Raw genomic sequence first — 18,449 nt, 5'->3', positions numbered from 1 at the left:
ACTTTGAAAGTGACATTGTAGAGAACGCAGGGGAAACAGCAAGCTACAGATAAGACAGTATGGAGACTCACCATTATCCAAGCTCACAGAAGATTCAGACATATTATATTTCTTTAATTTAAATAAAATTCCATTTATAGGATGTTGATTTTTCTCCTCAATACATCTCAGAGTGCAGATGGGGGAATCAGGAACTGTGATGTCCAGTCTTGGTCTAAGACCACACTGCTCTCACCATAAACATATTGTCAAATGTAATAGAAACTTAAATACAAAACATTCACTATTGCTAAAGGGTTTGGATAAATATCAAGATGAGTATGGAAAATACTCCATAAATCCTAACTCCCATAATCTCTGTCAGCATAAAAACTTTATCTCATTATGGCTTCGTAGCAGAACCTTGTTAATTTTCACGTCAATAATCTGCAATCTGGACAATTCTCTCTCTGCCTTTCAGCGAAGATTTGACAGCAGAGTGCAATTATGAACTCTCACATTAGTAGGATTTTATTTTACAAAATATACTACAGAACACTCACTAGTATTCTATGAAGCTTTACACTCAATTAAAATTAATTAAATCAACAAGATAAATTTTGTAAGGCAGCATCCTTGGTTTTCATTTTATTATTATTAATCAAATATCTTCACACGTGCTAATTTATAAAATGTAATAATTAGCAATGGAACTCCCAGTCAACGGTGTGAATTAGTGAGGTTCCACACTATGTATTATTTCTCCTGCCAAGTCTCAGAAAGGAAGTATCCTGGTTTTGAAAACACATCCAGTTGGTCAAGAGCTTTTCAGATCTTTAGTTACCACTCAAATCTTCCAGTGTGTGTAATTGTATTGCATCTGTAATCTTCTGGTATCTGTGATACTGATTCTAGGATTCTAGGGATATCTGTACGAACATATTTGCACATGTAGTTTGGGTTAACAGGCAAAATGATAAAAACACAAGACATTTCTACTTTTCCTTTTTGTTCAGGCTTATATTCCAGTTTTATCTTCATTCCTATCTGATGCACTTTGATAGCCATCAACAAATCTAGATGTATATGCATCTTGAAATACATTCCTTGTCAATTTTTAACTCTAGGCAGAGGGAATATTTGCCATTTGCATTGGTAATCACATTGGCTATTCACATTTTTCTGTGTGAATACTGTAATTCAGGCTGCTATTGTGGGTACAAAACCAGGAAAATAAAAATCTTTGTTTACCATTCTGTAATAACTACCAGTAGAAGAGCAGCAGGAATGTTCTAATATACTATTGTACCTGATAAGCAATGAAATTATGGGACAAACTAGCTTAATATCTGACAACAACAAATGCTTCACATTTCCCCCTCTTGTTATTGAACTTAAAAGAGAGATGTCTGATGATGATTGAGTTTTATAAACATGGGATTACTGGAGAACTTCCTTTTACATCGTCGGTCACACTTTATTATATTGCATAGGATAATGCAACACACTTTAGGCATATTTCCAACACACCACTGAACAGCACACTAACCCACAGAAACCTTCCTACGAAAAGAAGGATTCTGCGTGGACTCCTCCTGAAGGTCAAAACAACAGACTGGACTTCTACATAGAGTGTTTCTGCTGATGTGCACGGGCTGAAATTGTGGAAAAGCAGCATCACTTGCCCCATAACCTCAGCCGTGCAGAACACAACGCCATCCACACCCTCAGAAACAACTCTGACATTATAATCAAAAAGGCTGACAAAGGAGGTGCTGTAGTCATCATGACTAGGTTGGAATATGAACAAGAGGCTGCTAGGCAACTCTCTGACACCATATTCTACAGGCCATTATCCTCTGATCCCACTGAGGGTTACCAAAAGAAATGACACCATCCATAGGCGCCGACTTCTTTTGGCGCCGGTGGGTGCTCGACCCCCCCCATCCCCAGCCCTGCCCCGACTCCACCCCTGCCCCGCCCCCTCCCACCCCCATTTCAACCCCTTCCCCAAAGTCCCTGCCCCAGCTCCGCCCGCTCCCTGCCCCTATTCGACTCCCTCCCCAAATCCCCGCCCCAGCCCTGCCTCCTCCCCTGAGCGCGCCACGTTCCCGCTCCTCCCCCCTCCCTCCCGGAGCTTGCTACAGCTATTTGGCGGAGGCAAGCGTTGGGAGATATGCGGAAGAGCAGGGACACAGCGCGCTCAGGGGAGGAGGAGGAGGAGGAGGCAGAGGGAAGGTGGGATGGGGTGGGGAGCTTCGCTGCTGGTGGGTGCAGAGCACCCACTAATTTTTCCCCGTGGGTGTTCCAGCCCTTGGCCTATGATACCATCTGCTCAAGAAACTCCCTGAAGCAGCACAGGAACAAATCTATACAAACACACCCCTAAAGCCCCGACCGGGGGTATTCTATTTGCTACCCAAGATCCATAAACCTCGGAATCCTGGACACCCCATCATCTCAGGCATTGGCATCCTGATAGCAGGATTGTCTGGCTATGTGGACTCTCTCCTCAGGCCCTACGCTACCAGCACTCCGAGCTATCTTCGAGACACCACTGACTTCCTGAGGAAACTACAATCCATTGGTGATCTTCCAGAAAACACCATCCTAGCCACTATGGATGTAGAATCCCTCTACACCAACATTCCACACAAAGATGGACTACAAGCCGTCAGAAACAGTATCCCCGATAATGTCACGGCAAACCTGATGACTGAACTTTGTGACTTTGTCCTCACCCAAAACTATTTCAGATTTGTGGACAATTTATACATTCAAGTCAGCGGCATTGCTATGGGTACCCGCATGGCCCCACAGTATGCCAAGATTTTTTATGGCTGACTTAGAACAACGCTTCCTCAGCTCTCGTCCCCTAGCGCCCTTACTCTACTTGTGCTACATTGATGACATCTTCATCATCTGGACTCATGAGAAGGAGGCCCTTGAGGAATTCCACCAGGATTTCAACAATTTCCACCCCACCATCAACCTCAGCCTGGACCAGTGCACACAAGAGATCCACTTCCTGGACACTGCAGTGCAAATAAGCGATGGTCACATAAACACCACCCTATACTGGAAACCTACTGACTGCTATACTTACCTACATGCTTCCAGCTTTCATCCAAACCACATCACACGATCCATTGTCTACAGCCAAACTCTAAGATACAACCGCATTTGCTCCAATCCCTCAGACAGAGACAAACACCTACAGGATCTCTATCAACTTAAGCGTTCTTAAAACTACAATACCCACCTGGCAAAGTGAAGAAACAGATTGACAGAGCCAGAAGAGTACCCAGAAGTCACCTACTACAGGACAGGCCCAACAAAGAAAGTAACAGCCCCCAACTAAAACCTCTCCAGTGCATCATCAAGGATCTATAACCTACCCCAAAGGATGATCCCTCACTCTCACAGACCTTGGGAGACAGGCCAGTCCTCACTTACAGACAGGCCCCCAACCTGAAGCAAATACTCACCAGCAACCACACACCACACAACAAAAACACTAACCCAGGAACCAATCCCTGCAACGAACCCCGTTGCCAACTCTGTCTGCATATCTATTCAAGGTCCACCATCATAGGACTTAACCACATCAGCCACACCATCAGGAGCTCATTCACCTGCACATCTACCAATGTGATATATGCCATCATGTGCCAGCAATGCCCCTCGGCCATGTACATTGGCCAAACCGGACAGTCTTTACGCAAAAGAATAAATGGACACAAATCATACATCAAGAATTGTAACATTCAAAAACCAGTAGTAGAACATTTCAATATCCCTGGACACTCAATAACAGACTTAAAAGTGGCAATGCTTCAACAAAAAAACTTCAAAAATAGACTCCAATGAGAAACTGCAGAACTGGAATTAATTTGCAAACTGGACACCATCAAATTAGGCCTGAATAAAGACTGGGAGTGGATGGGTCACTACAAAAAGTAATGTTCCCTCTGCTGATACTCACACCTTCTTGTCTACTGTTGGAAATGGGCCACCTTGATTGCATTGACTTCATTAGCACTACAAAAGGGACTTCCCTTCCCTTGGTATTCATTCCTTCTTGTCAACTGTTGAGAATAGGCCACTTCCACCTTAATTTAATTGGCTTGTTAGCACTGACCCCCCCCCACTTGGTAAGAAAAGTCCCATCTTTTCATGTGCTGTAATATATATACCTGCCTATTGTATTTTTCACTCCATGCATCTGATGAAGTGGGTTTTAGCCCACGAAAGCGTAGGCCCAAATAAATGTGTTAGTCTCTAAGGTGCCACAAGAACTCCTTGTTGTTTTTGCTGATACAGACTAACACGGCTACCACTCTGAAACACTTTAGACAGTACTTCCAAAAGTAGTGATTTACCTGCTATATTATCAAATGTTCTGAGTGCCAGTTTCTACCCACCAGCACCATATGGTCTGCAGGCCATTGGCTAGAATGTTAACAAAGAAATTAGGTATCTAAGGGCTGTCTCTGACTGACCCAGAGATCTCACACAAAGGAAAGAGGGGCAGACCAGAGGGAGTAGAGAGATGGGATGGGGTGGCCTTGGAACCATCTCATACCCACTGCAGGAATAGTAACACTCCTAATAAATAAATAAATGAAGTTGGCAGTTTCGACAAACATTTAACGTGTCATCACTTTGATAATCAATTGTGAACCTTCATGCTCCTAAATCAGCCCAGTTCACACAAGGGTGATCTATCCAGATCTGATAGAACAGAAATAAAAGGCTTCTCCATACTTTGTCAGTCTAAAGAGGATGCAGCAGGTAGGACCTTCCTGGTTTCAAAGCTCTTATTTTCATGAGCACCAGATCACATTGTTGTTGTAGTCAAAGTTACACACCTTTGAAAATGATATAATATTCAAAATCTTTGGATTGTGTTTCACCTTTCAGTGCATTTAAAAAGTTTTATTTCTAGGGCTGTCAAGCGATTAAAAAAATTATTCGCGATTAATCACGTGATTAAAATAATTAAGCACAATTAATTGGACTGTTAATAATAGAATACCATTTATTTAAATATTTTTGGATGTTTTCAAATATATAGATTTCAATTATAACAAAGAATACGAAGTGTACAATGCTCACTTTATATTTATTTTTGTTTACAAATATTTGAACTGCAAAAAACAAAAGAAATAGTATTTTTCAATTCACCTAATACAAGTACTGTAGTGCAATCTCTTTATCATGAAAGTTGAACTTACAAATGTAGAATTATGTACAAAAAAACCCCCTGCATTCAATAATAAAACAATGTAAAACTTTAGAGCCTACAAGTCCACTCAGTCCTACTTCTTGTTCAGCCAGTCGCTCAGACAAACAAATTGGTTTACATTTGCAGGAGATAATGCTGCCCACTTCTTGTTCACAATGTCACCTGAAAGTGAGAACAGGAATTCTCATGGCACTGTTGTAGTCGGCGTCACAAGATATTTACATGCCAGATGCACTTAAGATTCATATGTCCCTTCATGCTTCAACCACCATTCCAGAAGACAGGCCTCCATGCTGATGACAGGTTCTGCTCGATAACAATCCAAAGCAGTGCGGACCGATGCATGTTCATTTTCATCATCTGAGTCAGATGCCACAAGCAGAAGCTTGATTTTCTTTTTTGGTGGTTCGGGTTCTGTAGTTTCCGCATCGGAGTATTGCTCTTTTAAGACTTCTAAAAGCATGCACCACACCTCATCCCTCTCAGATTTTGGAAGGCACTTCAGATTCTTAAACCTTGGGTCGAGTGCTGTAGTTATCTTTAGAAATCACACATTGGTACCTTCTTTGCGTTTTGTCAAATCTGCAGCGAAAATGTTCTTAAAATGAACATGTGCTGAGTCATCATCCGAGACTGCTATAATATGAAATTTATGGCAGAAGGCAGGTAAAATAGAGCTGGAGACATACAATTCTTCCCCAAGGAGTTCAGTCACAAATTTAATTAATGCATTATTTTTTTTAACAAGCATCATCAGCATGCATGTCCTCTGGAATGGTGGCCGAAGCATGAAGGGGCATACGAATGTTTAGCATATCTGGCATGTAAATATCTTGGAATGCTGGCTACAAAAGTGCTATGCGAACACCTGCTCTCATTTTCTGATGACATTGTAAATAAGAAGTGGGCAGCATTATCTTCTGTAAATGTAAACAAACTTGTTTGTCCTAGCAATTGGCTGAACGAGAAGTAGGGCTGAGTGGACTTGGCGGTACTTAAGTTTTGCATTGTTTTGTTTTTGAGTGCAGTTATGTAACAAAAGAAAATCTACATTTGTAAGTTGCACTTTCATGATAAAAAGATTGCACTACAGTACTTGTATGAGGTGAATTGAAAAATACTGTTTCTTTTGTTAATCATTTTTACAGTACAAATATTTGTAATCAAAAATAATAATATAAAGTGAGCACTGTACACTTTGAATTCTGTGTTGTAATCGAAATTAATATATTTGAAAATGTATAAAAACATCCAAAAATATGTAATAAATTTCAATTGGTATTCTATTGTTTAACAGTGTGATTAAATCTGCGATTAATTGCGATTAATTTTTTTGAGTTGATCGCGTGAGTTAACTGGAATTAATTGACCCCTAGTTATTTCATTTTCCTATATGCTTTTCAGGTGAAGTTCCAAGGTCTAACTAAGGCTTTGAGAGGTTTTGTTTTGTTTTTTGTAAAGGAAACAAGCTTTATTTAAAAATTAAGAGACAAGCCAAAAAGTCAACATACCAATAGCCATCATGTAATCCCAGCGGTCTAGGAGGCACATATTGAAGATCAGGTGGTTTGATGTTTGCCCCTGGCCAATGAGTGAAATATTTCTCTCCAAGTTTTGGCAGACTGCAGAAGTCCAGCCGATCAGGAACCAAAAGACTATCAGGAGAATTACAGCCAGCATCCTCATCACTCGGCCACCTGTCATGTATGGAATACGTTGAGCAGTTTGGGACAGGAATACCTTCAAAACTCTGTAAAACCAAAGAATGACATTTGAAGCATCATTACTTTCACATGTATTATATTTAAATTGAACTGATTGCTTATTAGAGACTGCCAGTCAACAAGAATTAGTGTATTTGACCAGTAATTTTTAAAGCAAACTTTGTGTCCAAATCCTCTAATCAGAGTTGAAATTTTTTCTACAAATGAAGAGCAAAAATATACAAAGTCTTCTGTCTTGAGTCTCGTCATATGAGTAACCCTTGATGTTCAGCAATACAATTTGACTTTAAGATTAACATCTACATTTACTTTTACAGAAGAGAGAGTAAATGTAACTGGCACTTCCTAACAAAGAATAGAATAGGGTCTATTAAGGCAGAAGTGCTAGAGCTTAAATCACAGTTTGACTATAAATACAAGCTTAACACTGCACGTTAGGTGAACTTGGAGATCTCAATAAGTTCAACATTATTCAGCTGTTTTCTTCCCAACAGCTACACCATATGGAGGCATACTCCTTAATCTTTCCTTGTTTTATAGATGTGATATTCAGTTCTCCCTCTTGAGATACTAAATATTTTATGTTTGATGCAGATTCTAAAACACTTCAGACAGAAAGAGAGACAGGATCAGGACAGATAACAATTTTCACAGGGGTGAGTTACACACAAATTCCCTGTACCTTTATCAACCAAAAATTAATCTTGCATTCTCATTTTTAGAAGAAGGCGCTTGCTACAATTCCTGGACCCTTAAAAATTTAGCCTGACCAAGGGATTTCCTGCCCTGCAGGGTGAATGCCACTGAACAACACGGAGTTCCTCGGGGAGGAAAAATAACCACCCTTTTCTTGCATAACTGGGGGAATGTGAAGGCTATAAATTAGACCACAATTCAAGAAAAATTTTATAGCATGAAGGATATGAAGCTTTGAGAATTATGGAAGCATTACTTGTAAACGATTTGAGAATTATACTAGCAAATTTTCTTTTCTATCTCTTTTGGCTCTTCAAAGTCAAATTTTTAGATAATATTGAAAGCCAATGTTAACCTGTTTTGGTTGTGATGAGTCAGGACATGTCAAATTTCTTCCAACACCAGCTCAATGACTGTTGTCCGTGAAATACTTTCCCAATGGAATTGGTGGAAGCTGTATTGTGTGATCACTTAAAACTAGATTGGACAGAGCCCTGGAGACATGCTGTATACTGTTATTCTGGAAGGTATTAATGGCTACTATCAAGTTGGTCTTTGATCTATAGACAATCACAGACCTCATTAAAGCTGATCGGTGTGCTAACCATTCTTCCTTTAGGCTAAATGGAAAGAGCAATTAGCCCTTTTATGGAGTAAAATAGCTGAAGACAGTTGAAGCTACTGCTCAAAGCAATTGGCATATGGTGAAGCCTGAGCAGAGATAAGCCATGTGTTCTGAGGGGTTTCACCTGGACTGGCTGCAAACACAGGGATAAGGGGACTCACTGGTTGTGTGTTGTGTGAGAGTATGTCTACAGTACGAGCAAGGGATTTGATTCCCCTGCTTGTGCACACATACTTGTGCTAGCTCTCATGGAGCTAGCATGAGTATAAATAGCAGTGGGTAGCATGGGTAGCAGCCCAAGAAACCCCTGGTTTCAGGCACATACATACTCGGCTAAGCTGTGTGTCTGCTGCAGTTACCTGTGCTACTACAGCTACCTGCTATTTATACTCACACTAGCTCGATGAGTACAGAGAGGCTGAGAGCTGGCAGAAAGGCAGCACACAGCGAGAGAAGCAGGGATGAAAGTAGCTCTGAGAGGGACTAGAGGGACAGAGCTCATTGGGGCACAGGACTGGCTGGGAGAGGTAGGTCTGGAAACTGTGAGCAAGAAAATTCCCAGCTGTTTGATTCCTGCTGTGTTCAGGGAAACAGGACTTCATGTACATTCCCTGTAAACAAAATACCTGACTTGTATAATCAATTTCTCCTCCTAAAGGAAACAACCTGGCAAGCCCCCAAATATTGATTAACTGCATGGGTCCAAAGAGGCAACAGCATGAACAGTCCTGCAGTGGCAGCTGAATGTATAAAATGACCTACCTGAGTGATTCTTTTTAATTTCTAATTTCTATGATTGTATGGCTTTTCCGAGTCATCCTGTCAAACAGCTCCGTTAAACAATCTGTTGATTTTTGTGATACAAAAGCTATATTTACACACATTAAAAGATGAGAAAAAGATTAAGAAGGGGGCAGAGTGTATTGCTGACCAGACTTCCCTATGGGAGGCAAAGTTTGCTGGCTATTTTCACTGGAGAAACACAGTATCTCGGGCTAGCTACTCAGCATGTTTAAATCAGTATAATTCCAATGAAGTCAATGGAACTATGTCAATTTACATCAGCTGAAGACCAGACACACATTTTCTACTTACTGGACTTTTTTTTAAAGTAAAGTTTTAAAAGGTCGCATCTATCAGAGATGTCCAAGAAATGTAGATTGAGGAGATTCAGGCTCAGGCTCTGCTATTTTCAGTACAGCTGAGCTTGCCATCACTTTTTGCATGTGAAGGGTATGCGTGTGTTCATTTTGGATAAAATGTGGTTTGCAGGATGCTTCTGCATAGGGAAGCATGCTGTGGCTCACCACCCTAGGACCATTCTAGAGAAGGCCAGGGGGAGGGGGATGAGCTCAGCATGTGGAATGGAGGACTATGAGCATGTGATAAATAAATCCATATATGGAAAGGTTAAATCTGATTGGTTAGAGGTTTGTGTTATGTAACTTGTTATGTAAGTGCCATGTGCTATAAAATAGCAATGGGAGGGGCTCCTTGCTGGAGGGACTCTTCCTGATTTTTGTACCAGGGGCTTGCCCTTTGTGCACACTGAATAAAGCCTTGTTGAATTGAATTGCATCGCATCGCATCGAAGTCCCTTAATTCTGCTCAGCATCTGACTCATTGGGAACCACAAAATCCCAACACATGACATAGAACAGATGGCACAAAAATGTTGCTCTAGAGAAGAGCATAACCTTGAAAATATGGAGACACCTCACTGCTCTTCCAGTGCACTATATTAGCACTCCTGGACAACAGCTCAATCTACTACTGAAATAACTTTTCAAAATGATCTTCTCACAATTCTGCTTGTTCAAGAGCATCGCAAACGCCAAAAGAAATACAGGTGATGCCAGAATTTCTAGAACATTCTTATAGTGCTTCTTACCATGATGTCAGCAGAACTGTTGGAAAAACATGGAGAACAAGGACACCAGTGACCCAGCAACAATGTACATCTATCATCCACAATAACAATAAAAAACTCAAAAACTTAAATTATGCCCCTCATCTGGATATCCCACTTTGTCTTCTCTATGCCTGTCCTTTAGACTGACTCTTTGGGCCAAGATGTCAGCAGTTAACAAATAAAAGTAGTCGCTGTAACCTGAAGTAAAGCGTGCACTGGAGATGACTGCATGCTTCAAACCGACAGAGAACAGAAGGCAAAACCAGCTGGTACATGGACTAGATGCAGTGTCTAGAGACTATAAATGAGTAATGGGTCAGCATTTTAATTTTGTCTGTAAATTGGTTACCACTACCCCTGCATTGCTATTTAGGATCAAATGCTTGCCTTTGCGGAGTGGGTGTTGGGTTAAGGGAATGAAAGGGAAGAGAGACTCTTGGGGCTGTGGAGCTCCAGTGGGCTAATTTGCTCAACATTGCCTTGATATTCTACCTAGCTGTTGCATGGGCCCACTAGGAGTAGGGGAACAGGCCTTCCTCCCATCTGTTCCCCCAATCCAGCTGTTAGGGACCAGATCATAGGCAGTCAGACCTAGTGAGTCAGAGCTGGAGCTGGCATCAGGAGCCAAGCCAAGGGTCAGAGTGGAAGTTAGGAATTGAGCTGTGGGCCGGTAGCCAGAAAATGGTCCAGACTCAGAGCTGGGACTGGTAGCTAATTGTCAGGAGCAGAGCATATGGGCGCAAACCAGAGAAAAGGCAAGGATCAGGCATGAGGCAGGAGCGGGGCAGGAATTGAGGGCAAGGGCAGGAGCAAGGCATGAACCAGGAACAGGACGGGAGCAGAGCAGGAAGTGGGAACAGGAGTTGGATGCAGATTGCAGGAAACAGGCAAGAGTGGGGACTGATGCAGCAGCAACAGAAAATCCATATGGTTGCTCAGACAGCCCACCCCAGTCATTTCCTGGCTCAAGTAGTGGGTGCAAACCAATCAGGTGACCACACATCTTGGGCATTCCAACAGACTTCCTGTGGGCCTGACATTTCAGGATTTGGTGAGCTGCTGCTTCGTCTCTCTCACTTGGAGGTGATAAGGGAGCATCAGAGACCCAAGCCCCTCACTGACCCAAGTTTAGATCAAATGAAAGAGAAGACCTGTACACTCAGATCCTTAGAGCAGTATAGCCACTCCAGCCAAGAAAGGATTTGGCCCAAAATTTATAATGACCTGTCTGGGGGGTAATAAATGGCAATGTTCATATTTGAGGATATACTGGTGATACCTTAATGAATTACTGATCAAACAGACTAAAGAATTGAATGATCAGGGAATTCAATTATGTGTTTCCTAACAAATCATATTGGCTTTTAAATAGACATTGTTTCCATGATTCCTTACCCCAGATTTAAAGAGGACTTCTATTATAAGAGACCAGCCCAGCCCAAATTTGTCAGACAAAGTGTGACTCAGAGGAAAGAGAGAAATGTTATTAAGGAGGGGTGGGATTTCTTTTTTTCTTAATGCATGGTAACAACTACCTTTGCAAGCACATAAATCTAGGATCTAAACATGGTCCTAATCTATATGCTATTTCTGTACAAGTCCTCCCCCATATCTCCTGAGGGTTTCCTACTCCCTGTTTTCATCCTACATTAAGTGTAGCTATTGTACTGTATCTGTAAAATAAATATTAATGTTTATACAACACACAGAAGGCTATTGGATTGGATTTTGGAATACTCCACTGGAGCCAGAGGATCATTATTAAGGCAATTTTGAGAATCTTTGACAAAAGTTCTATTAAGAGTGTAGGGAATAATTTATGTGCCATAATTTCTATGTATGTGGGTTAGGGTGAGGAAAGTTTAAAGGAAGGAGGCGAGTTCACATGCAGGAATCAAGAGGAGGCTAGTGGTAGGAGATTGCAAAAAGGGGCTCAATACTTATCTCATTTAAATCAGTGGCAAATTTTCCCACTGATTTTAATGGGAGAAGGACTGAGCCCAGTATTTGCTTTCATTGAAATGTATTAATTTAAACTAGATCTTGTCAATCCATCCACATGTAGATTTGGAACGAGCAAACTGATTATTATTTTCTTAAATTAAATCAGTGTCACCTAGATGACAGTATTTTCACATGCTGTAGACATGTTTTGTATTCATCTTTCATCTCTGTGTCTGAAATTTCAAGCCAAAGTTAAATGTAAAATGGGCCCTCTGAAGAAAGCTGATTTTCTTGTGGAATTCTGATCAAAATGTTTCAGTGTGTGGAGCTGACTCTGAAGAGTACAGCTAGAGAGTCTTTGACAGATCAGATGAGGTTTGTTTGTCCCTTGAGTCTCCCCATTTCCAACTCACTCTTGTGCTGCATGCTTTTGTTCTGGTGGCTGCGGTCCTCCATTCCAGAGGAGACTGGACTGCGCCGATGTTGTTTTTGAAGCACTGTAGTTTGCTTATTACCATATTACCAAGATATCCCACCCTCATCACAAATGGCTGCTCCTCCTCTGGTTTTGTCCGTTCTGGATCTGGGTCTGTGTTGTACTGACTATCTTGGGATTGAGGGGTAATAAGAATCATAACCGTGACACATAACCAGGTTTCAATAATGCAGACCATATTGGATCTCATTAGTACGGAATCTGTGTCCGCTATCCATTAATTATATCTCCTAATGGAAATAAACCACCCCATGGATCAGTTTCTGTACTAACACCCCAGACTATCCCACTGAGATCAATAGGACTGCATAGGATATAAATCAGCACAGAATTTAACCCCTTAACTGTAAAGTTATCTTATCACTCAGAACTATCACAGCATATACAACTATTATTTATGCTGTTAAATAAGGAACCCAGTCAAACCATTCGCAAATGATTAGTAGCAGCAAGACTACAGTCTGTCAACTTTTCACCTTTGGGGTTAAGTTGCATAGTTACTTCTGCTTCTTCAACATCTAGAGCTGTCAATAATAATGTCCTGTCTAAAATTCCTAGAATTTTGAAAAACACCTGCTGCCAAGAGAGCCTCTATCGTGTCTTTGACTCATGTCCTTGAGCCACCGATGCTACTTTTGTTAACATAATCACTTCAATTATTTCCCTGTGGCAGACATGTTTAAAATGATTCTACATACTTCCCCTGCTAAAAATGAATTCTGTGTTTCAGCTCCTCAAACATCCTTTTCCATAAGCAACCCAATCCAGTCCAACCCTTTCCCCCCATTCAAAGTGAAGGTGATTTGTTGTAGAAACGTTAAGTTCACAAATCCCTAAGGCTCTTTCTTCTAGTGCTTTGGTCTAACAACTATGAATCCTTCAGGCTACACAAGCACTGGCTAAGCTAATTATTTGCTTCTAAAAATCATCAGGTGATCATTATCTTTTTGTAAATCTAAAGCCATTCACTTCTTTACCCTTACCAAAGACTTTCAGAACTGGCAGTACAAAAGATCTCAAGGTCACTATTTATCAGGAAGCTTATACTGTGAAAATAGATCTGAGTAATGCCTGCCTGTTAATCTCCTCTCACCATAGTTCAGCACATTTTCAAATCCTTCATTTCAAAACTAGGTTCACGTGGAGTTTATGGATTTGAACTCACCACTCCAACTAAACTGCAGGATTGCAACTTGTGTTGAACTGAACCCACCAATTTTAATTTGACTTAATTTGGTGAATAAAAGCAGTAGGTTTGCTCTCCACAGACATTCTCTTTTGCTGAAAATATATATAGACAGTTATAATAAGCTTCTTCAGAGTCAGAGATATTTTTCCACTGGTCAATCTTAGGGTACTATTAACCAGATGTGGTCAAAACGTCAGTGCTGTGGCATATGTTTTTATTTGTAGTATATATGTTCACATACTGCTGGTGGCAGGGATGGTATGGCTAATTCACAGCATCAGGACTAGGGAGATATAGTTTCTGTTCCCAGCTCTGCCACTGACTTCTAGTGTGACCCCTGCCAAGTCATTTAACCTCTCTGTGCCTCAGGTTTCTCCATTTGTTAAATGGGGATAACAACAACTTCTAAAGACTCGCTTCTTCCACAGTGCCTCAAGAAAGGAGTTAATAACAATATACAGTATAGACGCTAAACACAGTTATTCCCTTCTCTGGGTTTTCCAGTGAATTCTGTCTTAAGCATTTGCTTAATTGTTTTGCTGGATCAAGGCATCAGATCTTTAGAACAGGGACTAATTTTATTTATATATGTTGTACAGTGCAACCACACTGTTGGTCATTTAATAACAAAGAATTTCCAACCCCAACTGATCAAAAATCATGAGTCAGACCCCCAAAACTCATACGTTTGGCTTACAAATCCTGAGGTGTTAAAATAATAAATATGGGTTCTTTTTATTTGCCTTCTAAGTTTTGAGCCATTATGGTTCACTTGGCTCACATTTTCTTCACAATCATGATGGCTAGAAATTTACTTTTTTAAAAATGAAAGCAGAGATTCTTGTGCGTTCACATACTCCAGGAGTTAGGACTTCAAAAAAAATACCACATATTGTGAGATTTGTGATAACATTTCAAGAGCTGGCAACATTGATAACAGCAGCACTTGCCTACCTCACAGGATGTTGTGAGGCTTAGTTCACTAAGGATTGTAAAGCACTTTGAGATCCTTTGATGGAAAGCACTATAGAGTAATTGAACAAGGTATTATTTTGAGTCAGAAACCAAAGACTAGTTCACTAACCATAAGTTAGGCGGTGAAATATATTTCACTCTGCCACCAGATTTATTGTGGGAACTAAAATATTTATCAGTTGCATATTCGCAAATTATCTTGCTGGTATTTTGCTTTATTTTTAAAAATAAATTTTATTTGACAAACATTAAACAATATTTTAGCAACAGAAGAAAAAACAACAAGAGAGTCAAGAAAAGTATGTATTGAGATACTCAACTGTTTTTACTCTTTGTCTTGTTTTATATATGGCTGATATGACATGTTAATTGTTAATTTACCTATGGTGTAATTGTGTTTGAAACAGACAGATATCATACCTTCAAAATAAACTGCTATTTTAATTCACTGACTTTCCTATGCTCAAATTAAATAGCAAGTTTCTGCACTAAATCAACCACTAAATCATCTCAATTCTAACTGGTCCCTTCTGAGTTATTATTGCTTTGAATAATAGTATTGAAAAACACTAATAGTGCTATTATCATGACTTAATGCAATTCTTTTACTGAATCTTCTAATGGAATAAATTAGTTGAGTTAATGCAACCCATTGTAAAATTCAGGCTTGTAACCATAGTAGGATCTATGAACTCAGTGATTACTATGAGAACTCAAATGCTTACTGTTATGTGAAAAATAGAGTGCAATTCATTTACTCCTAGAGCCACGTTCTGTTTTCCTTGCACATACCTACATGATTATAAGATTTTACTGAGAGGTCTAACCCTGTCAGACAAGATTAAAGAAATGTATTTAACAATATAAGCTAGTTCTTTGAAACGAGCAGTGGTTAATACCAATAGATCCGAGACTAAATCTACTTTGCTTAAATCCGGCATTAACACTTCCATTTTTAAAACACACTGCTTTGAAGCAGCCCCGTTTGAGAAAGAAATGGGCTGTAGATACTGTATCAGATTATTTAGAAGGCACACATACATGATCATTAACTAATAGCATTTCACTATTACAGAACTTCCTCTCCATAAATTCCAAGTTATTTATTTATTGTTCTCTCTAAGCATTCCCCAAGAACACTGCAGAAAATGGAGCAGCCATTATGTGCTTAGTAATAACTCATACAGTGCAGATAAGAAATGTTGGCCAGGATGGAGTCAAAAATGGAAGGATCAGAGGAATTCAGTTCCCCTAGTTAAAATACTAAAATAAAAAAAGGGCAAGAATCACTTCAGAAATACTGTATATATACAAACATCTGAAAAGCTGTTGCAGAGGGATGGATTGTTCTGCTCTGATTAGCCTCGGCTTGGCTTGTGAAGTGTTGGCAGTAAGGTACACAGCTGTGTGCAATACCCCTGTGTTTGTCTGTAACGTACTTCTCCATAAATTATGCACACTATCAACTAATGGTATTGTTATTTAAACAGATCAATTAAATTCAAACTCTGGAGGAGATGAATTACATTAATTACACTTTTTTCTGCAGTTTCAAATAACATGCAACCTTTAATTAAAGAAAAGATTTGAAAATTTAGATCATAACCATTGTCTTGTTTCAGTAATGTCTGGAGATAATGAATCCTTTCTTAAGATTCAATGTTTTACTGTCAGATAAATGCTCTTTCAGCTGTATTTACTATGTGTATGTGTGTAGCAATGGGAAGATCCACTCACTAATTAGGTTAATCATGAATTAATATGCCTTATGAATATCATAGAGGATCTCTCCTTGAAACCAGTTTTTTTTATTTTTTAAAATTGTCTGAATTTAAATTTGGTGAAAATGATTCAGGAGAAAAGTTGCATCTCTTAGCAAGTACAAGCTTCGGGCTTCTTTCTCATGACCTAGTGACTCACTGCTCTAAGCTATGTATATACTGCCAGGAATCTCAGACAACCTGACAGGATTATCTACTGACAGTAACTCAGCAGTAAAGGTGTGCCTATTCTGAAATAACTATTCTTGATCTTTATGTATGTTAGTGCAAGGATATGGAGGGGAGGTGCAAAGAAACTAATGAACAGTGGTTCTAGCAGTAAGCACGCTGCCTCAGGCTTCTTCAAGGGATCTTAAATCCTTTAGAATATCTGTTATTTAACTGATGCTATGAGATCCTCTATGCTTTGATCAGAAGTGTAGTGAAGGCACAAATCAGTTCAGTAACACAGTGGGAAAATTCTGCTCTCAGATGCACTCCAGGTACATTATTTCTCTTTAGTAATAATATTTAGTATTGTAAAACATTACACACACTTAATGCACTGGGTAACATTCCATCCTCATTCCACATACAAAGCTATATACATACACCAAAAACAGCATATGGCTTTCTAGCGAGAAGGCATGGCCTCCCTCAGAGAGTGACAGGGAGGGATCACAACACGTCCCCGGGGGGGGGGGCCAAACTAGGAGAACCACATCTGCCCCACCGGAAGCGTAAGGGCAGGATAGGAACAGGAAGTGCAAAAGGCAGGCCCTGCAGCTCAGTTGGGCTGGAGCCACTAGAGGAGATGGATGCATCCCGCCTGCTGCTGGAGCATGCAGAGGAGGCCTCCTGAGGACTGGCCGGAGCTCCCAGGACCGCTGGCCGACCAAGGCGCTGAAGAGTTGCCAGGGCTGCCACCTGAGGACTGGCCGGATCTCCTCGGGCTGCCGGCTGACTGAGATGCTGGCGCTGCCACCTGCAGACTGGCCAGAGCTCCCTGAGATGACAGACACAGGTACACCCAGGGGGAGAGTAGGAAGCAGCCCAGGGAAACCAGGCAACAGTGTGGTTGGGAGCTGGCCTGATACAAGGTCAGCATGTTGTGGGTGGATCCCCACTGACCCCGTGGCTGACCACTCCGCCACTGTTAGGGCCCTGGGCTGGGACGCGTACATGTTGGAACAAAGGGGAGTCAGAATGTGACTTGGGACTTAACCTAGGAATACTATTGTTACATTATAGTGGTGCTGAAAAACCTACTAGAGTATTGTGACATACTTCTGTTGTGAGCCACCTCGGTGGGTTTCAATCACCTGCAGCTGACACTGATATACTAACTGAAAGCAGACAATCAGCAGAGGGTCCTCAAGGGTAACACATTTTGGCCATGGTTTTGTGCTGAGGAGAGTTTTAACGCACTTTAAGGGCCTCATTGAGCAATGTTTTTGTTATATGTTAACTGCTCTTTTTCGGGTTGCTTTATAGGGAGAACTTAAGTAGGGCCCTATGAAATCCACATTAACGAGAATACGGACAGAATCACAGAATCTTGCTCTCCCCAGCACTAGGACCACAGCAGGAGGCAGGCAGGGCGGGCTGCAAGGCTGATCTACCTGCAGCAGCCGCATGTAAGACAATCAAGCTGCTTTAGATCAGGAGCCTCCTGAACTGCTGTTCTGAACAGAGCCAGGGAGGGGCTAATGTTGGGGTGTCCCCCTCCCCCCACTGGTGTACCCGGTCTGTGAACCAGCCTCTGGCTCAGGAGTGGGTGCTGCCGGCTGCTCTCTGAACAAGTGTTAAGACTGGTGAGTAACCTGCTTACAGAGACAGTGTGTAGACACACTCACTCAGGCGTGCGCACTCCCCCAATGCACACACACACACACACACAC

The 18,449-nt window shown here is 41.0% G+C and overlaps 1 protein-coding gene across 1 annotated transcript in view; it reads right to left on the bottom strand.

Annotated features, from left to right (window-relative positions):
• Positions 1–18,449, bottom strand: part of GPR158 (G protein-coupled receptor 158) — a 353,319-nt gene that overhangs the window by 27,986 nt on the left and 306,884 nt on the right. The window contains exon 7 of the mRNA XM_026649344.1: positions 6,739–6,977. Within this exon, the coding sequence (XP_026505129.1) occupies positions 6,739–6,977 (239 nt within the window). The remainder of the gene's footprint in view (positions 1–6,738; positions 6,978–18,449) is intronic.

The sequence above is a fragment of the Terrapene carolina genome, unplaced genomic scaffold, assembly GCF_002925995.2.
Source record: "Terrapene carolina triunguis isolate 2854851 unplaced genomic scaffold, T_m_triunguis-2.0 Scaffold84, whole genome shotgun sequence".
In the NCBI taxonomy this organism is placed as follows: Eukaryota; Metazoa; Chordata; order Testudines; family Emydidae; genus Terrapene; species Terrapene triunguis.
This window is presented reverse-complemented; position numbering and strand designations above follow the sequence as displayed.